The sequence below is a fragment of the Canis lupus genome, chromosome 18 (genome assembly GCF_011100685.1).
Source record: "Canis lupus familiaris isolate Mischka breed German Shepherd chromosome 18, alternate assembly UU_Cfam_GSD_1.0, whole genome shotgun sequence".
In the NCBI taxonomy this organism is placed as follows: domain Eukaryota; kingdom Metazoa; phylum Chordata; class Mammalia; order Carnivora; family Canidae; genus Canis; species Canis lupus.
Window position 1 is genome coordinate 36,882,074 of NC_049239.1, and position 22,717 is coordinate 36,904,790.

The window sequence follows — 22,717 nt, forward strand, 5'->3', positions numbered from 1 at the left end:
CACCCCCACCCCCTCCCCGCCATTCCATAAAGAAATGCCTTAAGCCTTGTCATCTTTCAAATGAGGTTTCTTTTAATGACCCTTACCTTTTAATTACTTATTTCTAATTGAATCTATTTCTTGGAGCAGAAAGTTCTTTATAAATTATTGGCTTGCATGATAAATTACTGTTGATAACACATGCAAAATAAAATATTGTGTATTTTTTCTAGCTTTGCAGAAAGCAGAAAAATTAGAAAAACAGAACTGGCTGAAAAAGGACAAAATTTTGGCTGATTTAGACACCATGAAACACAAAATGAGACAGTTAAAAGGTCAGTATGAACTAAATCAAGTATCACCATGTTTAATTCTAAATGTAACCCCAATTTGCTGGAAGTTTTTTCCTACTATTAGATACCAGATGTTTGACTGAGTACTGTAAATATTGTGTCACAAAAGTCACTTGAGCAAGTCTAAAACCTAATAATATACCTTTCAGTACTGGTTTTATATTTGTAAATTTTATATTAAAGTGAGTATCACATGAATTATATGTAAATTTTAAAAATTAGGAGTGTCTGGGTCATATAACCCTCATATTGGGATTGAAACAGTCACTGAACTGACATTTTGTGGGTTTTGGAATTAGTCCTTAAACAAAACTTTCTGTCTATTCTTTGGGTATTGCTGGGGAATAAGTTTGGGTTTTTGTTTGTTTTATAATCTGAATGAGGAAGTACTAAATTTTTCAAAGGTCAATATCAATGTCTCAGAAGGGCTGCTTGGTGTTAGGCAGCATAAGATATGCTATTCATAGTCAAAGTGATCAATTGGCAATATTTGTTTTCTTCTTTCATTCTCTTTGTCACAGAATCTTAGGTTACAGATCTTATACTGTTCCTAGCACTTGAATACTCTCTCTCTTGGGGAGAAACAGTGTATTATGGTCTTTAGTCTAGAAAGGAATACATTTTAGGCTCTGTAACTGCCATGACAGGATTTCCAACTCGTAAGTATGTGCGCTCTCTTTTGTCAAAAGCATGTGAATTTTACTGCAATAAGCAACACAACTAGTTGTAAGTGCATTAGACAGAACTCTGGTTTGAAATAACTATTATTCAGTTCTTAGCAAAAGAATTCACGCATGAATATAATTACCTGGTCATGTGACTGTCATCCCTATGTTACATTCTAAATTCTACAACCTTCTTACTTGCTCTGTGAATACTTGTAGAATGATTGAATTAAAGAATGAACAGAATATCAACCCAATGATTTTTCTAAGGTCTATTCCTGTTATCAAATTAAATCAATAAAAAGCAACATACTGAAAATAGCACCCAGCAGGGCTGCCTTTAGTGTATATTCTGACTTTAATATCATGTCTTCAGCTTTTTTATAATTAAGTATTAAAAAGGCATTTTTAATAAAAAAGCATTTAAAGTTCAGTTGATATCACCTATAATATCACTTTTGAAAACTATCTGGTCAGATGGTGCCCATTACGGAGGAATCCATTAATTAAATTTCTCTTAGAATTTAGTACTAGGATAGATCTCGTCTCTACTGACAGACTGTTATATTTTCTGCTGTTAAATGTAAATTCAATACACATAAAATACCTACTCTGAGGAAGAACTTTTCTAGTTGTTGGAGTTATGAAGATAAATAAGAACAAGTCAAAGTTCAGTTAACTGCAGTCCCTGTTGAATGATGAGCTTCTTGAGGATTGGATGAAAGAGGAGGTATAAATAGGGGCTAAGTAGATTATTTTCCATCATTATAGCCATTGGCGAATGCAACAAATGTTTATTAAGCATATACTATGTACAAACTACTGTGCTAAGCTGATTTTACATTTCATTTGTAAGTATGGTGATTGCTAGTACTAATCACAATACCAGTAATAACTTTATAGGGTTTTTATAATGAAACAATAAATGTCAAGTATTTACTGCATGCGTAGCACATAATAAATACTCAATAAGTATTAGAATAAGGGTTCCTGAGAAGGCAGCCCATTTTCTGACTTGGGATCCTAAAAACTGATCAATGAAATAAAGGCATGGCAGATGAGGCCAAAGTATCACCTTTCTTACATATAAAGGCAGTGCTGGAGCATTTTATTTAGTGTGAGAGCTAAATAGATTTTTCCAACTAAAACCTCAAATGAGGCAGACTTACCCTCCCAGGCATAGATAAGGCTGAAACAGGATGGAGAGACTTTTGGGGGAGCTGTCTGGATGAGATTTATAGTTTGAAAGAACAGCAAAGCACTCATGTTCTCTAGTTTTCCCTATTAATTATTAGCTGTTATCATTACTTCCCCAGATCTCATATGATATAAAATAGAATATATGGAGAATGTAATAAAAAAATAAAAAACAATTTAATCAATACATTTTTGCTCGATTTCATTTTGTATCCTTACCTACAAAAATAGTACTTTGTTATGAACATCTTTCCTTGAACCAAAACCTTTTGTGATGAATTTGTCTTTATGAAAATTATAGCGCAAATGCATTCATTTTTTTAAAAGACCATTAGAAGCAATTTGACAAAAAACAAATAATGCATAATGGTTTTGCTCTTTTCCTACATTCAAATCCTGGCTCTCAAGAGTGTAAATGATAAACTATTGCTGAGCTCTCTTTAGTTGAGCAAAGTTTTAGTGTTCTAAGGCACTATAAATAAAATATTTATGTGTCATAAATTAACGTTGTCTGGGTTTTATGAATAGAGTAGGCTAAAAACTATGTTTGCGTAAATTTGTGTCACGTATTTTTCTCGTACCACTGTGGTCTTCTCTAAAACGTGTAATCTAATGGCATTGCCACTGTAACTCATTGGCTGACTGATTCAATTATGTTTTCTCCACATCTATAAATTGCAGAGAATGCTTACTTATTAGGTACATAGACTTCTGGTTTCCCTGAAAAGTCATTGCTGCCATTTATTTTTATTGCTGGATCTATTTCCACCAACTTGAGCTTAAGGAGCGCAAATGCTTTATTCTCTGCAAATACTAAATTATTTTCAAAGAGTTTTGTTTGTAGTCATGAGCTGAAAATCTGTACACTAAGGCTCTCTTGGCAACAAAATTAGGTCTCAACTTCATGTTAGTATTTCTATTATTTTATCCACCTCAGTGTTACTTTAGCAAAGAAGCCTTCTCTGGCACTTCAGACCAGGGCAGTAACCCCTGTTAGTGCTTTTATATAGACTCTATACTTCTCTGGGACAGCACAGTTGTAATCAATTATTGGTGTAATCATTTCCTTGACATCTGCCTTCCCCCAACAAACTAGAGACAAGGACTAACTCTTGAACATGTTTGTATTTACATCGTCTAGCACAATGCCTGACTGATTGCTGGTGCTCAACATAAGTTTCTAGAGGGAACATGCAAAAGAAAGCATTACTTTTACTTAAAAAGTTTAGAGATCAGTATGAGACTCAGTGTGAGTTTATCTTCAACATGGGGAAAAACCAATTTCTTAAGTATGATTTTTAAATCTTTTATAACGATTTTAAGTGGACTAGTTGAAAGAATGTATACATTCAAATCAACACACTTATTAAATTATGCCTATTATTCTTTGGAGTACAGTATTCCAATAAATATTTTCTCTTACACAGCTTTTTAACAACCTAAAGGGCACAGCAGAGGTGTCAGAAACTAATCGTGCTTGCGGGTATTATTAGATAGGAAAAAAGGCCTGCTGTCTCTTGGGTTAATATTATTTTAGAAGTACTTAATCCCCAGGCTGCTAAGCTAATTGTTGGGGAAAGGCTTATTATTAGTGAAGAGAACAAAACATATGTTCCATGACTGGAAGAGATGATGGGCTATATAGGTCATGGTTTCTATTTGACTAAATTACCACTGAACCATATCGTGCAAGAGAGGCTGGGGCCAGTGTGGAAGTCAGCATGTTATCTTTCCTTTCCGTCTGTATAGTGAATATGCATATCCTGGCTATTTGAAGCCTCAAGCTCCCATATGAAGAGGCATTGTTAGATATTATTACCTTAGGCATCTTTGCTTTTATGATATATTTAGTATTTTAGCCTATGCTCCCAAGTGGAATGATTTATGCATAGAATGCCAAACCAATTTATTTGAAATCTGAAAGCCCATCTTCAGAAACAACATTACCAGGGACTTCTTTCCCCAGGGCGGCGAGTAGCAGCATGTCAGCCAGCCGCCATGGTTCCCAACAAAAGCCCTGTGCAGCCGGTGGTGGTGGAAGGAGGCTGGACTGAGCAGACTCAAGAGGAAATTAAACTCATGGAACTCATAAGACATACAGAGGTACTTTCTTCAGGACTCCAGACATTAAAGACTCTGCCTCTTTAATAAGGTTTTAAAAGCATAGTATTGAATTTTAAAATTATGCTATTAATATATCCTCAGCATCTGGTCAGTTATGACCACATAAGCATATGCCAAGCATTGAGTTGGCATTTGGAGAGTAGTTATCTAAAAGACAGCCAGCTCATATGAAAGTCTGTTTTGTTTGAATGGAGACCAGAAATTATGACCTTAGCAAAGAAGAGAAAAAGGCCCAGTGGATATGTACAAAGGTAATTATAATAAGTGTAGTCAAGTTGAGCCTTATGGCTTCATTGCTCATCACTCCTAAGGGTATGTCTCAATATGTAGAAAGAGCAAGGAGCAAAATACTAATTGCAATGGAGACATTCAGAAGTGAGGAATTCAAAAAGCAGTTTCACTCCAATTGGTTAATCAGTCAGGATTGCCAGACATAAAAAAGTCGAGAAGAGAAAGGTCAGCTGTTGAGAGAGGATTGGGGATAGAGACCAGGGAAAACTTTTCGCTTTGTGAAGTTTTTCATCAAAATGATATGTTCTTATTTAATAGGGTTTCTCAAATCGTGAAATGTGTTCAATCTATATCTTAGGCGTGTGCCCAAGTCAAGGTTACTAGAAAAAAGAAATTGACATTGCTAGAAATATGACTTCTTGCCAAGCTGAGCAGGATAAATCACTGACCAGGGAATGAATGCAAAGCATTGAACTAGGACATGCTTGAAGTAGGATGAAAAGCTGCCTGGCAGGGATCTGGCAAAGTATAAGGGTGGCTGCTGTATTTTAAAAGACAGAGAGTAAAGACTCAAACAACAGTCATGCACATTCCCTTAAGCATTTCTTGGTTAAAGAAAATGATGTTGTGATTCTAATCAAAAACTCATTTGTTAGATGCAGAGAAATTGCTCAGTAGGAGAAACACCACACAGAAATCCAAAAACACATCTCCATTCATCTCTCCAAATTATAAATGAAAGTTAAGTGTTTTGCCAAAAGAAGTGGCTTATTATTATTACTCTAATGGTTATTGTTGCCTTTGGTGACTCACAGAAGCGAGGGGAGTTTATAGAAGAGTCAGTGACAGGGGAGGGAAATATACTTCCTAAAATTTTTAAAGTGTAATTTGCAATTATAAGTATTTCTGTTTTCATCACATTCTTCATGCACACACCTACCAGGAAGTTCTCTCACCGTGGTATTTTCTGGGCTTTTCTTACCAGGCGCACCTTTCTGCAGTTCAAGAACTGCAATCCAAGAGAAATTCTCCAGTTGAAACTAAAAGTATAGCACGCAGGCAGAGCAGCCTGTATAAGCAACCGAACACAAAACGAGTGTGGATTTATCTAAATGGAGGCCGTCCTGAAGATGGCACTTATGCTTGGGGCAAAACCATTTCAGAGGTAAATCCAGTGTGAAAGGAGATTGCATCATAGGCCTGGATTCAAATCCCAGCTCTGGTCTTTCTAGATTGTAAGGTCAGGCAAATCATTTTTCCTTTCTAAGCCTCATTTTCGCATCTGTAAAATGGAAATAATACTTTCCTCACAGGGTTGATATGATGATTAAATGAGCTTATATGTGCAAAAATGCAGAGCTCAGTGCTGTCTGACATGTATGTGAATTAGAATATGACACTTGGCCAGGAGACACCAATGATAATTACACTCACTGTAGCCAAAGAGTAAAATCTGAACTTCCAAAGAGTAAGGAGTTTTCCTGTTGTGTTTAAAACCTGGTTTGATCTCAAAAAACAAAACAAAAGAAAAAAACCGGATTCGCAAGAGTGATTTTTTTCCCCATTGGGAATTACTCACTAGATATGTTTTCTGTAGGGAAAACAATGTTCTTAAGAAAAATTATCAAATTCTTACTACCCAGAGTCCTGGAACTGTGGCAAACTTTCCACTTTCCAAAGTTAAAACATTGACTAAGGAAATGATGAGTAGAAGTTCATTTATTTCTGTAATATCAAGGATATAGTTGGAGTGTCTGGGTAGATCAGTCGGTTAAGCCTCCGACTCTCCATTTCAGTTCAGGCCATGATCTCAGGGTTTTGAGATTGAGTCCAATGTCTGCTTGTCCCTCTTCCTCATTCCTCTCCCTGCCTATGCCTTCTTCCTCTCTCTCTCTCTCTCTTTTTCTCTCAAATCAATTAGTCAATATAGTCCTAAAATTTGACATTTTGTCTTAGTCTTTACATAAAAACTTTAGGCAACTAACAAATGGATTTTGATAGACTTTTTAAAAGTCTCATCTTGTGGTAATATCTCAAATAATTGGCTTTTTTGGTTTCTGAAATATTTTCATATAATTTTTCTGGGCCAAGAGGAAGTCATATAAAAATGAGATGTTGGTTCAAGGGAAAGGCAAGATAGTGCAGTAGATTGACCGGGAGGAGTTCATGGAAGCTGACAAGGGTGCAGAGAGTAGGAGATGCACCTCAGAAAGAGTTCTAGGACTTTATCCCAGGGCTTTTTATGAATTTATGCAAAGATTGTTTGGTAAGAATATTTATCACAGGGTATTTATAGCAGAGATAAATTAGAAGTTAAATTTAAGCAGTCATCAATGGGATGTTGGTTAAATGAATTATAGTACATAGAATAGAATATTATGACTCAATTAAAACCAATTTTGGAAAGAATAATAACAGCGTTCCAGACTAAGTGAAGGAAGCATAACAAAGCATGTGGAGTTGGATTCTGTACATACACATGCATACACTTAGACTAAAAGATGAAATATTTTATTTCGAAAGTATTTATCAGATGATCTGATTGTTGGTGAGCTAATAAAGGTGGTATTTCTTTCTTGTGTACCTTTCTCTGTGTTCCATATGATGAATACAGATTGTAAGAAAACGGTGTTAGCTAAGGGATCTGACATTCCCCTCAGAAAAGTACTAACAGCATGTGATAAAGGTCAAATTAGTAGTGCAGGCAGGAAGTTCAGTAGGAGTTCAAAGGAGGGGAACACTGCCCACCTGGGGTGATGGAGAAAGGCTCCACAGAGGAATCAATCAGGACCTCTGCTGAAACTTGAGAAATGGGTAAGATTCAATATCTTAATGCTTCAGAGAAAGCATTAATAAGGATGAGAGGCACTGAACACAAACGCATGGTTGTTAGCATTCATAAATCACATTACATAGATAGTGCTTGGACTCAGAAATAGGGAGAGATACATACTACTGGAGAGAGGGAGTTTAAAGCATCTGGTGGACCCCACACACTATCTGTACTAGTCTACTAATACAGCCTTTCTTAGGCTGCCACAACAAAGTATCACAGACTGGGGGCTTAAACAACAGACATTTACTTCTCACAGTCCTGGAGGCTGGAAAGGCCAAGATCAGGGTGGCAGCAGGGCTGGTTTCTGAAAAGGACTCTCCGGCTTGCAGATGGCTACCACGTCACGCTGTGTGTCCTCACCTAGCCTTTCCTCTGTGCATATGTGGAGAGAGAGATCTCCAGTGCCATGTCCTCTTCTAATAAGGCCGCAGTCCTGGGGCACCTGGGTGGCTCAGTGGTTGAGTGTCTGCCTTCAACTCAGGTCGTGATTCTGGGGTCCTGGGATTGAGTCCTATAGTGGGCTCCCTGTGGGAACCTGCTTCTCCCTCTGCCTATGTCTCTGCCTCTCTTTCCGTGTCTCTCATGAATAAATAAATAAAATCTTAAAAAAAAAAATAAGGCCACAGTCCTGTCATATTAGTGCCCAACACTTAGGACCTCATTTAATCTTACTTACCTCCTTTAAGGACCTTTCTCCAAATACAAGCATATCAGGGAGTTCGGGCCTCACCCTATGAGTTTTGAGGAGGGCGTAATTCAGTCCATTATACTATCCCAGACTAAAGTGCTTGAGCAGCTATTTTTCTCTGAATAAGGTACCGGTGTGGAACAAGCAATGTGTTACGGAGATTAATGTGGTCTCTTATGTAGAAAGATACTTAAGAAATGTCTAGAAAGTTTCTGCACATTGTTTCTTCCTTCCGTTATTTATTTATTTTTTAATGTTCTTTCTGATATCTATCTTTTTCTTTCCTAATGCCATCTGTTTTTTGGGGACTTTCATGAGATCCTTTATGATCAATTAGAATGTATCCATTCAGGCTATCAGGCTATAAAGAATATGTCTGGACAGTGGACGGTGTGTGAAGCAAATAGACAACAGGAAGAGTAGGACTCACATTTCACTGGGGAGTCTGGCTAATACCAAAGAACCGCAGTTTCAATGGTGGGTACTTTTACCAGAGAAATGAGGAGCAGAACACATTTCAAAGTGCTTCACTCTACTTTCTGTAATAAAACCCCCAGATGGTATTTGAATCCCCTCTAATGCAGACTTTCTCTCTGCTTCTTTCACTGCTGTGGCTATTCTGGATGATTTAACCACATTCTTCCTACCCACTCTTTGAACATTGCTAGAGCAACTCTCATCTCCGACTGGTGCAGGCTCATCTGTCATCAGTGCACTAAGGCGGCTCCCTCTCCAGGGTTAGTGGCTCTTTCTCCAGGGCCAGCATCTTTCTCTGATTTATGACTGCCCAGCCCCTCCCTCTGTGGTCCTGAAACGTTTGTCTTCTCCCATCCCTGCAACATCTCTTGGATTCTACAGAATCTCAAAACCAGTGTGTTCTCTCTCAGCCAAACACAGTTCTGGATGCATAAGTGCAAGTCGAAAGAATGAGAAACAGGTCCTTCTGGTTTGTCCAGGCAAGTACCTCATGTCTGCAGGGAATATGCAATAGTTCTGTGATGCCCATGTGCCCTATCCTGAGAAGATGAGTCTATGAAAACTAAACTCAGGACATTGTTCCTTGATTATGAACTTTTGTTATTGCAAATAATAATATTAATAAATTTAAAAAAAATTTTAAATTATAAACATACAATTTAGATTGTCCACTTAGCTGAATAAGTTTAGATATGTTTGAAAAACTAGGAATTAAGAATGTCATCTTAATTAATGAAGACATGACATTTTAATGAAGATGGCTCCCATCTTCAATTAAGAATTGAAGGTGGGAGCCTGGGCAGCCGGGGTGGCTCAGAGGTTTAGCACTGCCTGCAGCCCAGGGTCTGATCCTGGAGACCTGGGATTGAGTCCCACATAGGGCTCCCTGCATGGAGCCTGCTTCTCCCTCTGCCTGCGTCTCTGCCTCTCTTTCTCTCTATGTCTCTCATGAATGAATGAATGAATGAATAAATAAATAAATAAATAGATAAATAAATAAATAAATAAATAGACGGTAGGAGCCTGGGTGGTTCATCAGTTCGGCATCTGCCTTTAGCACAAGTCATGATCCCACAGTCCTGGGATCTAGTCGCATCAGGCTCCCTGCTCAGCACACAGCCTGCTTTTCCCTCTACCTCTGCCCCTCCCTGCTTGCTCTCTCTGTCTCTGTCTCTCACTCTCGCTCTCATTCTTTAAAAAATTTTAAAGAATGTCATTGGAGTTAATCAGCCGACTAGATATTTTAGTGAAAATGCCTTATTTTCACATTTATTTTTAAAAGAATTTTGTGTACTCATTAACTCTGCCTCATGTAGATAGATCTTTGTGAAAACCAAGTGAAATAGCTATATATTTAATTCATATTTTGCATTTACTGTATATTTTTTGTTAAATAACATTCATTTAGACATTTTAGTGGTAAAGTAGGGAAAAAAAAATTACCTTTGTGTAGGATCTTTTCATGCTACAGGAGTTTTCCCCATATTTACCCATTCGTATTTCTAGGACAGTTCCTCATTCCTCCCAACCCAGATAGAAACCCAGTTGTTATACTTGCTGGCTGTCTTCAAGCAGAGGCAAAATAACTGCTCTGGACTGAATTGTGCCCCCACCCCCAAATTTTTATGCTGAAGCCCTAACCCCTTGTGTGACTATATTTAGAGAGATGGCTTTAGGAGACAATTAAAGTTAAAAGAGGTCATAAGAGTGGGGCCCTAACTTGATAGAATTTGTGGCCCTTATCAGAAGAGGAAATGAGAGGCCCCTCTTCTCACAGTGTGTGAACACAACAAAGATCCAGGAATGGAGCTGTCACTAGAAACTAAATCGGCCCTCCACCTTACTCTTGGATTTCCCTGCTTCCAGAACTGGGAGGAATAAATTTCTGCTGTATAAGCCATCTAGTCTGTGATATTTATTTTGGCAGCTTGAGCAGACTAGGACAGTGAATATTATTATGGAAAATATAGAAAAATCACAAGGAAAAATCATGTGAACCTACTGTAATATCTATGATTTTTTGACTATTTGAATAACATTTGTTCTGTTTTCCAGTTATATAAAAACATATAGTTGCTGTATTAAAATTAGGAAAAGAAAAAGCATCGAGAAGGAAATGAAAATTCTAGCACCCACAAATAACCAGTTATAATTTTAGTGGATATATTTCTATGGTTGCTAGATATGATTTCTTTTTTTTTTGCCATTGGGATCATAGCAGATCACATGGAATATGTGATTCTGCGATCTGCATTATTCACCTCACAAACTGTTGTAACTTTCCCCCCATATATTTAGCATTCTTCAACAAAAGAATTATTTGAATGGCATTGCAATCTTCTATCAAATGGACAGATTATTATTTATTCATTCAGTTTTCTATTGTTTTCCATTTCGATTGTTTTAATTTTTGCTGCCATAAAGCATGCTGTAATGAATATATAAAATTATATTATATATACTATAATATATAATATATAAAATTATATTATGTAGTATATATAATATAATGTATATTAAACATTATATAATTATATATACATATACATTCATAAATCCTTTGCTATTTTTCTTTTTTTTTTCCTTTGCTATTTTTCTATTGGAAATATTTTTCACACTGATACGAGTTTTCTTTTTTTAAAGCAATATGCCTATTACATGTAACTTTATCGGATTTATTTTAACAAATTTCCAATTTTCCATTGTGTCTTTGGGCTTTTTAATTTATGGAAATTAATTTATTTTAAAAGTTTGTTCTTTGCTTTTAAATGTTCTGATAGTATTTTACTATCTTGAGATCATATGAAGATTCATCAGATTTTCTTCACATTTTTTATAATTTTGTTTTTCTCTACTTTTTAAACTGTGTGAAACTCTTCTAGTGTAAAATTCGAATGAAGCCATCTCTCTGTCTTATTTGATGGCTTAAAATTATTATCTCAGCCCTACTTACTGACTAATCCCAGCTGAGTTGGAATACAAATGTTATAACATACTGAATTCTTATTAGCTTCTGCTCTTAAACAATATAATATATCTAATACTTCTTGAATTATTATAGCTTTATGTTATATTTTAATATCTAATAGCAATTGCCTATTGTACTTTATTTTCAAACTTTACTTGAATATCCTTGCATGTTGATGCGTATAGATAAATTTTAGAATTACATTTCAACACCTGAAAATCATCCTTCAGGGGTTTTGAGTGTAATTGTATTAAGGTATTAATTAATTTCATAATAATCAACACCTTTTATGAGATTCAATCTTTACAGCCAGATTGAATTCTGTGGCATTGTTTTATATATATATGTGTGTGTATATATATATTTTTTGTCCTTCAGTAAAATTCTTGTAAAATTTTGTAATTTTTTTTAAAATTTTGTAATTTTAAAAAAGATTTATTTAGGGGATCCCTGGGTGGCTCGGGGGTTTCACGCCTGCCTTTGGCCCAGGGCACGATCCTGGAGTCCCAGGATCGAGTCTGCTTCTCCCTCTGCCTGTGTCTCTGCCTCTCTCTCTCTATGTCTATCATAAATAAATAAAAATAAATCTAAAAAGAAAAGATATATTTATTTATTTTAGGGGGAGAGAGAGAGAGAGAGAGCGAGCATGCATGGTGGGGCAGGGCAGGGGCTGAGGGAGAGGGAGAGAGAGAATCTCAAGCAGCCTCCCTGCTGAGTGGGGAGCCCCATGTGGAGCTTGAGCTCATGACCCTGAGGTCATGACCTGAGCTGAAATGAAGAGTTGGATCTTTAATCAACTGAGCCACCCAGGAGACCTGTATCTCATATTTTAAAATAATTGTCATTCTTAATTGGTTTTACTGTTAGGATAGATTTCCCCCCACTCTACTTTCTAAATGCCTATTTTTATGAACAACAACAACAACAAAAATACGTATCAGTGTTTTATGATTTATTTTGTATTTGGACTCTTTATTAAACATTTTGTTTTTGCTTTTAATTCACATCAGTTTTCTAAGAATAAAGTCATATTAAGTTTAATGCTGATTTTGTTTGTTCCTTCAGATGAATTATTTCTCTTATTCTGATTTTAGGTTTTATTGCAGTGGTTATAGTCATAAAAATCAATGTTCTTTACAAAGGAAAATAGGAAAAAAAAAAAAACCCAGCATCTTTTGCCCTCATGAATAGCTAGAAAGTTGGAAGAATGCCTTGGTTTTTCTTTTCCTTGCCATGTCCCTTTTTAGAGATGCTTTGCATTTCTTTTCTCTATGAAGACTTTAAAATTAATTCATTTATTTTCTGACCATTTTTTTACACAGTTATATCATGTTCTAGTGGTCTCACTGCTTACTATTAGTCATTTCATATTATGACTTTCCCATAGAGAAGGAATTTCATTCATTCCTTAATAATCTGAAATGTATGTGGGTGATATGTCTTCTGAGCTTTTATATACATGAGGATATCTTTTGTTCCCTGTAACCAAAAGTAATAATTCAGCTGAATACAGAATTCTTATGTTAAAACCTTTTCTCCTAAAACCTTCATATTTTATTCCATTTTCTTGGCATTCATTTTTGCAGAAAACAGGTCTAAATATAACCGAATTTTCCCCTATGTCTGAAATTCATACTTTTCAACTCAGTTATATTTAAGTGTTAGTCATTTTTTCATTAACTTTGCCTTGTTCTGAGTTAGCCTATTTAATCTGAAGACATAGGTCTTTGGGACAGGAAAGCTTCCTTCAAGTTTTTGTTTTGATAGTTGCTTAAGTTTAATTTATTTTGAATTCTTCTCCAGTAACACCAATAATGTATAGGTTTAATATCTGATGTCTTGACATTCCAGATGTATAACTTTTCTCTCATAAAATTTATGTCTTATGCTCTTTCTATATCCTATGAGATTTTCTCAACTTAGTCCTCCCTAATACTGATTTGATTTTCTACAATACTCAGTCTGCTGTTTTTCTGCTTCCAAGACAGATTTTAATTCTACTATTCAGTCTTTTATTTCCTCGCCTTCTCTTCTCTTTTCATTTAGCTCTCTATTCATTGCAGTTTGAAACCCTGTTCCTTCTCTTACTAGCTGTATGACCTAGGTTAAGATATTAAATCTCTGTTCTCCAATTTTGTTATCACTAAAAGGGAGATAATAAGTCTTTCCATAGATTGAAATCAGATTGTCCTTGGAAACTTTTAGAAAAGTTTCTATCCCATAGAAATGTGCCAATAAATGTTAACTGCTATTATTGTCACCTTCATCATCATCATCATCATCATGGTCATCACGCCTGTCCACATCTCAGTGATACTTATTTCATTTAAACTGCTGTCACCTCATTTATGTGGTGTATGTGTGTATATTTACAGAAGTCATATTTTATAGAATTTTGAGAAAACCCAATACAGATGTATTCCTGCTGTATATCTTTTTCTAAATCATCACCTTGAGTACAGTATAAAATGTACAGCTTTTTATGTTGTAGAATACTTTCATAAGTCTCATGTTGTTGCTGTTGTTAATTTTTTATCTATACCTCCTTATATTTTTTTACTGATTCCAAAAGTTGCATTTAATATCATTTTCGAAAAGTCTTTTACCATTTCTTGATAAATCCCCGATATTTTTGTAAGTTTTGTTTTGTTTTTACATAGTTTTTTTCCTGTTGTTTTTTCTTTTTTTTCTTTCCTATATTTCCTTATAAAAGGAGAGATCTTTTGAGAGAAGACAGGATAGATTAGTTCCATTGGTTTCCCTAAATTTTGACTTGGGAGCTGTCAGGATCTGTTACTCCATCTTAAGTCACAGGGCTGGTTGATATGCACAGTATTGAGTCAAATTGCTGCTGACTGGCTGTTACCTAACATAACGGCTAGAGCTCCATTTGAGACCACTCTCCTGCTGCTCTTCTCTGACAATCTACAGAAGGGAATGTATTCTTGGGTAATTTCAGTTATTCAATTCGCTCATCCTTTGCTCAAAGTAGTGGGTGAAATCTGCACTCTCTCATTGCATTGTCTCATCACTGTCTTGACTTGCTTCACATTATTAATTCATTTTCCACATGGAAGGTGTCATTATGTGCTCAGTTCTTCCCCATGCCAGACTGCATTGTCATGAGTTGTAGCCCCTAAATAGATCTATATTTGGGGCTCGTGTGGACCTGACTTCTGAATTTTGGAGGAACAGGCATTTGGCATATATGAGAGGTAAAAGTCTTACAGGCAAGTGTAGAAACCTCTAATTTTCCTCCTCCTTGCTTTTATTATTCCGTCATAAAGTCTTACTCACACTTTCATGGAACTGCCCTTAGGAGTCTGGCATGTTGACTCATCTTTCTAGTACTATGGACACTTTGCATCTGTACATGTATTTTTATGACTATTTCAAGGAAAATTGAGAGAAACTGAATAAAGCCTCTTGCAGAACAGTTTTCAAATTTTCCAAGTTAAAAAGGAAAAACAAAAGACTTTCTAATCATAGAATCAAAGAAGTCTTAGACCAAAACTTTGATTTTATAGTGGAAGAGACTCTTTTCATAGAGAAGCTGCCTGACTTGTCTGATCAGAGGGCGGAGGCCCAGGTCTCTCCATCTCTGGGTCAATGCTTTTGTCCTTGAGTTCCTTGCTTGTTGAAAAAACATTATTAGCTATGCTGATAAGTATAGATTCTCAAGCCATGGTCTTTCATATTTAGGCATTTCTGAAACAGCAAGAAGCCTTCTTCCACATGGAAATAAAGAGAACTTCAAGGAAAAATCCACTAAGAGCACTGAAGTTCCACTTTGGGGAACTTTTATATGCTCTTTTTCCCATCTCCTTGTACACCTCTTTCTAAAACCCACAAATAAAATAAATATTCAACTTGGGGTAATAATTGTCTTAAAGTAGTTGATTCTTTAAGACTTAATTATGTTGTGACATTTCACAATCCAATATGTCTGTCCTTTTGTGTTTTAGCTGCTGGATGACTGCACCTCTCGTCTTAAAATGGCCCACCCAGCCAGAACACTGTACACTCCAGATGGAGAACCAATTCACTCATGGGATGATGTAGAGCGAGACATGGTCATCTGTGTGTCCACAGGACACGGCTTTATAACCCAAAAGGGTAGGGTGACAGTCTCTTTTCTATCAAGTTTTTGAAGAATGAAAGCATTCAATCTTTTTTCAAAGAGCTTGCTTTTTGAATTTTATATCCTATCGTGATGCTTTTTTTTTTTTTTTTTTTTTAAGGAAAAGCTCTTTATTTTTTTTTAAATTTTTATTTATTTATGAGACTCACACACAGAGAGAGAGAGAGAGAGGCAGAGACATAGGCAGAGGGAGAAGCAGGCTCCATGCACTGGGAGCCCGACGTGGGATTCGATCCCGGGTCTCCAGGATCGCGCCCTGGGCCAAAGGCAGGCGCTAAACCACTGCGCCACCCAGGGATCCCTCGTGATGCTTTTTAATAATTATCTTCCTCCACACTTTCCAACTCCATGTTATTAAAGTTAAACTTATATACTTCTGTGCTGGAAACTCACCATTGACATTGTTTGCTCTCAAGAATTCAATCAAAGTTCTGTTAGTCTTGAGCCTTCTCCAAGAGGCTTATTTGCAGAAATTCTAAATAGTCTCATTTGAAAGTATTCCCTTAGCATGAACCCTAAGGAAAGTGAGGCTCTATTGACTTCCTACTTTCAAGTTATTTAAAACTTAAGGGTTTATTAATAGCAACTATACAGTTTGTAGATTTCTCTTTTTAAAGTTTTATTTATTTATTTGAAAGACAGAGATAGAACTGAAGCATGGGAGAGGCAGAGGGAGAAGGACAAGCAGACACTGAGCAGGGAGCCCAATGCAGAGCTTGATCCCAGGACCCTGAGATCATGACCCAAGCCAAAGTCAGGCATTTAACTGAATGAGTCACCCAGGCACCCCTGCAGATTTCTTTTTCTAATAATATATAAATATATGCTTGTTTTAATATGTCATTATGTTTATTTTCTGCTAACTTTTTTTAGAAGTGGTAGAAATGGAAAAGAACATATTTGTTATTAAACCAATTCTTGCCCTTTATCCTCTTTGTTTGAGGACTTTAAAGCCCCTTTCTAGGGGATAGGTACACATTAAACAAAGACATAATTTTCAGGAATTCTGAAGAACATGATATCACTTTAAAGGAAATCAAAAGATTAGAAAGTGAATCACCTGGGATGCCTAAAATAACTAATACTAGATTATTTCTTTTGAAGAGTCACCATAAAATTGTTATTACTATGTTATATGTAAGGTACATAAACAGAAACTTTTAAAACAGCAGCAGTCATATCTTTACAGTTAGCCCAGAACAAAAGTATAGGAATAAAGACTGAAATGTAGGAAGACAAGGATTTATTGGGATGCCTAGCACTGTTCTGGGGGACACCATAAATATTCTTCCAATGCCATCCTACATCGGGAAGAGGCTCTAATCTTTGTATTTGTACACTGTTGTCCTCATCATTCACCATTACCCCTCACCCCAGCTCTTGGTGATCCTCATTATAGGGTTACTTAGAAGGACACACCAATGATAGGGTTTTGATCATTAGTGAGTATTAGTCGACAGTTTCCTGTGTTCCCAAACTATGTAGCCCTATAAAAGAAATATAAGCCAAGTTTCCTTCCCCAAGGAGTTTTCAATCTAATCAGGCATATGAACACACTTGAAATATTACAGTACATTTGAATAGTAAACAACCAAGTGGTGCAGTAATCCAGTTTCTTTGTTGTTTATGCTTAATGTTTCATTCTCTTGGGATGGTCTTCTGTTGCCTGTCCCCTACCCTCCTGGCCTCACCGCATTCATTGAGCCTTTCTGATAAATAGAGCTAAATATGCTTCAGGCAACTGGCCACAGGGGTACCCAAAACACAGAGAGAAATGCAGGCCCCCTTCCCAGGAGCAAGCTTGTTACCAATAAAAATTGAAGCATAGAGAGAAAACAGGAAATGCAAATGTTACTTTCCCTACCATTTTGCTCCATGTGAGCTCTGTGACCTTGGACAAGGCTGTGTAGACAAACATTTATTTTTACACCTTCAATTCTGTAACCACATGGATGACTCTGATGTGAAAGTTGATTCTTTTCCTCTGGAAGTAGGTTCCCATGTTACCTTCATGGTGAAAAGGTTAGTGGTTTTTCCTAATTCTTTGCCATGGGTGATATGTGTTCCAGGAAATCCAGTTGATAGAAGAGTTTAATTAAGTTGTTCTCCAGAAACTTATTTTACTATATGAGTTGCCATTTATTGTTTTTCCTGAAATAATTAAGTTAGAAATAGTCACTAAGTAGCAATCTGAATATTCAGAATGTTTTTAAAAAGAAGAGAGAAATGTTGCTAGCAGACACACGTACACACACACACACACACATTTATGAAGGGACACTGAAGTGATCATTCCACTTAAAATTGTGCTGTGACCTACTAGCTTAACTGTGTGGTAGAAAATAAGGTAGCCTGAGAGTTACAAAACCAACCACTCTATAATAATTTATTTTATGTACTATAGCATACAAACATTTAGCATGTGAAAGTTAGTCATCAAAGAATCACACTGGGTTTTTGAAAAATGGATGTCTTTTGGCAAAACAAATAAGATGCTGTTAGAATGGTTTCTTTCACACAAACCCCCAACAAAATTAAAAGAGTGCTTTATGCTGTTTGTCACCGAATTGGAACCCTGTTCTAACTGCTGTGTTTACCGTCTTTACAGTGGGTTCCATTTCTAGACCACTCCCAGGTTAGCCTCCAATTCAGGCTTTGGAAAGAAGCCCTCTCCAGAACTGCCATTCTGTAGAAATCCAAAGAATGTTAACACGTTTCTGATGTGATAAGCAAGTCAAGTGTGTAATGAAAGAGTCCAGCATGGGATTCAAGGATTTCTGAGGGATCTTTGAATTTTCATCGTCTTGGACTTTTAATTACTTTCTATAAATATATTGACATGTCTTTCAAAATAATCTTTTTAACAGAGTTAAAGCAACTGACGGAGGTCAGAGCAAATTATGCCAGAATCCGAAGGCAGCAGGGCCCTGAAGCCACAAACATTGTGGTGTCACAACCTGACAAGCTGCAATTTCCGGTACATATACACAGTTAACTTCTACGAGAGCCATGGTCTTTTGTGCTGTATTTTGCTGGGGTAACCTATGTGTATACACTCGTATGCTTGCTACGATATGACAATTATTCATCCTTTTTAATTTTGTATAGTATCTTTTAAAAAAGTTATTACCCTCCACATCTTACATAGAATGGCATTTGATGCCTGAAATATGTTCCTGGAAACACAACAAAGCTAGACAAAATAATGCCAGTAAAATAATGATCTTAGATGTATTTTCTTCCAGACAAAAACAGGAAACTACTGTTATTATTGAAAAATAATTTAGTGGAGTCAAGTAATATTATATATATACATATCCATATATATATCCATATATATCCATATATACACACACACACACCCATCCACATGCCCACATACACACATATATAATTTATATTTATTTATTATAAATACATTTTATATTTATATAAGTAATCTAGTTGGGTCAATAAATTCATTGTGTGTATTTACATATATAATTTAGTGGGGTCAAGTAGTATGTATGTCTGTGTGCATACATACATATATATATATATATATATATATATAATTCAATAATAAAATGGATTGTTTGACCACCTAACACCAAACTTGACCCAAACTGACATTTTTCTGGTTCAGCCACCATATTTTCCAAACCTCCATGTTAAAAATCCTGCATTTACTGATTAAAAATGAAATGGCTGGTGGCCACTGAATACTACATGAATCAATCTTTCTTCTTCCAGCTTCCCTTCATTTTGGCCTCTAGGAGCAATGCAGCAATGTTTCACAAAAGTGAAGCTGGGTAATTCCAGACTAAGCTCAGTAACCAGAAGTCATAGACTGTGTCTTCAAATACAGAATGTAGGAAAAGGATACACGAACTGTTAAAAAGAAAATTCATGTAAGGAATCAAGGGAAATCCTTAGTGATCTTAGGAAGCAATGCTATAGGAAGAGGAAAACTTCCTACTTATCTGTTAATTTCTTCCTGCAATGGAGAAAGAATCTTTTTTTATTATTATTATTTTAAATAGCAGTGACAAAGCAGAGTTTGGTTTCCGGTCCTGTTAGAAAATTTCGAGACAAATGTTCTTCTCTCTCTTCCTCTGAAAGCCACTCACAGCTCTGTCTGAATATAAATTGCAACCTGGTTAGGTGTGTACAGAATGGCTCAGCTGGCTCTCTCCTCAATCCACCACTTTAATGTGATGCAGTAGATCATGTCTACTGAAGGGGGGCTCTTGGTAGTCGCTGCAAAAAGCCTAGTATTTACTCCCAGTCTGCAAATCAGTAGGACTGCATGAATAAATTCCTGCTGCTCCCAACACCGCTAAAAGGAGAACACACTGAGGTGAAATCTCACATGTTATATCTGCAGCAATTTGCCCTTTTGCAGACACTGTTGCACGATATTAGAGATGTGAAGGCATCCCAGAACAGCCTTGTAACACAGAGGAGAAAAAGATTGTGTGCGACTCCCATTTTTCTTTCTTTCTTTCTTTCTTTCTTTCTTTCTTTCTTTCTTTCTTTCTTTCTTTCGAAAGTCAGAATAAGAAATGTTAAGGAACGTGTTCCAGGTCAGAAAGCAGGACAACAGAATTCTTAACCTGCTGGGCCTCTGCTCAGACTGACTGGATCACAGTCCCTGTAGACAAAGAACTTTTTGTTTTTTATTTTTTCAAAATTCCTTGAAAACAAAGGGATTTCTCTAGGTGCAAAAGTACCTATCATTTTGCTGCCAAAGAAAAGTTGATTTGCTATGAAAATGGCATAATTTCACCCTGGATCAAATGTGCAAATTCTTGTGAAGTCTTCACTGTTGCATGTGAATACGCCTGAAGCGAAAATTGGCAATATCACACAACGCTCTGTCAAGCACCAGGAGACATAAGGCAAAACTCTGAACTGAACTTTTCTATTACTAGTAAATGGGATTTTAGATGTAATATAACAGTCATCAACACATCACATTTTACCAGCAAGACAGCAACACTTACTTCGTGGACGACGGCTTGCACGGGGTATCTCGGCAGTTCATAGCCACTTTTAACTCAGACCAAGAGCAGCCCTGCTCTTTCCTTATTATTGACCCTCCTCCTTGGTCGGTTGCAAGGTGGACTGGGGAGCAGTTACTCCACCTCAGCAAGGACTACAGGATAAGGCTATTGCAATTCTGTCCAGCCTCCCCAGGCTTTTAATAAACCTAGTAATTTCCTTCGGGGACATGTTTATCAAATTTGAATCAGCTTCGTATATATAAGTCACATTTCAATATTTTCCTATCAACTGGAAACCATTTCTTATTAAATACTAAAACAACCATCCTCAAGTCCATGGCCTTCTCCAGAAATTTATTTCCTGCTGGTTCACAAACACCCTTAAGGTGATCCAGATGTTAATCAACAGTGTACCAGCATCTGTGATTGTCCTCAGGAGGACTTTTCTGGATGTTTCTGGCCCGTCTCTAGCTTGTGTTGCCTGATGAAGTGTTGGGGTGACGCTGCATGTTTCTAAGCCAGCTGACTAAAAGTAACATGCCTGAAAGTTTGAAAGACATTTTGAGATTGATTGACAGCGTTCTACAAATAAGAAGCATTTATCTGGGTACTTATGTCAGTTTTGCAAACCAGGACTTATTAGTAATGATTCAAAATGTAAAGGTAGTCTTACAGAGCAAGGGCCTTGAATTTCCATTTCTGTTTTGATTGCTCATGGTAACTAAATTTTTTTATGGATTAAGGAAACAAAGCAAAAAAACAACAAAAAGGGAAAGGTAAATTTGTTCTCTTTACAGAAGAATCACTTAGAAATTGTGGCTAGTGGCTATTGCTGTGTTTATGAGCTAATCTTTAATAATAGCCCAGGTGTGCTGAGTGTCATTGAGATTTGTGATTCACCGAGGCAGCAGTTTTTTTCTGGCATCATTTGGAAGAGAGTGATCAAAACCCACAGATCTGTGTTATTCCAGGTCATCACAAATCAGATGCAAATGTCCTCAATTAAATGGCATTTGGACCCATTGGTGATCCTCAGCTGCTTTTATTAAACCAATGGTCCCAGTCCCCTTTTGTCTCTGAGCGCATCTCAAGCGCCTCCTAAGGCTAAGTAAGCAGAAAGAGCAGCAGTTTTGTTTGTTTTCAATGCAATAAACTAAAATTTTGCATCAATGGCATGGTTCGGGGCTGCTTGGCCATAAGTAACTGCAAAGAAGATCAACAAAGACCACCACTGAGGGAAGTGCTGATGAAGGTAAATGGTTGGACTGTGTAACGTGGCTGTACAGTGGGTGCCTGCTGCCAGCTACAGTATTTTCTAATTCTGTGAGTCTGTAATATGAAGCTACCATCAATAGGCTGTCACCCTGTGCCATATGTGCAAATAGAAATAGATGAGGGAAGAGGAAGTGCTTATGCCTATGGTGCAACTGGGTTGGGGGAGGGAGAAAAAAGAAGACAAGAAATTATATTTATATTTATCTAAGTAAAATGGTGATTCTGGGGATCCCTGGGTGGCGCAGGGGTTTGGTGCCTGCCTTTGGCCCAGGGCGCGATCCTGAAGACCCGGGATCGAATCCCACGTCGGGCTCCTGGTGCATGGAGCCTGCTTTCCCCTCTGCCTGTGTTTCTGCCTCTCTCTCTTTCTCTCTCTGTGACTATCATAAATAAATAAACATTTAAAAAAAAAAAATGGTGATTCTGAATTGGATGTTTTATAATTCATTGCTTGCTGTATTCCTGTGCCACTTTAAGGGTAGATATAAGGTTCAGACAACCACTGGATCCAATAGGTCCTGGCTCTTCAGTCCTAGAAGTTTCGAACCTGGGAATGAATACAGGAATTTTCGCCACGGTGTGGACTCTCAAGATGTCACCTCTGTCAAACCAACTGAAGCAGTTGGGCTGTCAGACCCTACATCCCACCAGAAGCAGTATTTTGTAGGACATTTCCCAAAGGCATAGTCTCTGTAAAGAACTGCACTGACCGTGTTGGACCGGAATGGAGGAGAGGAGGGAATATCCCAGAACTGCTAGGATCGGTGCCCCCAAAGTATGAGATCAGATTATATCTCT

The 22,717-nt window shown here is 36.9% G+C and overlaps 1 protein-coding gene across 23 annotated transcripts in view; it reads left to right on the forward strand.

Annotated features, from left to right (window-relative positions):
- Positions 1 to 22,717, forward strand: part of DCDC1 (doublecortin domain containing 1) — a 482,774-nt gene that overhangs the window by 424,369 nt on the left and 35,688 nt on the right. For 21 of the 23 annotated variants that reach the window (XM_038563136.1, XM_038563134.1, XM_038563146.1 and 18 more), the window contains 5 exons: positions 213 to 314; positions 4,161 to 4,297; positions 5,535 to 5,714; positions 15,484 to 15,634; positions 18,527 to 18,636. In XM_038563136.1, coding sequence (XP_038419064.1) covers positions 213 to 314; positions 4,161 to 4,297; positions 5,535 to 5,714; positions 15,484 to 15,634; positions 18,527 to 18,636 — 680 coding nt within the window. Of the gene's footprint in view, positions 1 to 212; positions 315 to 4,160; positions 4,298 to 5,534; positions 5,715 to 15,483; positions 15,635 to 18,526; positions 18,637 to 19,391; positions 22,149 to 22,717 lie in introns of those variants that run through there. The other 2 variants (XM_038563135.1, XM_038563152.1) reach the window with 2 other exon arrangements.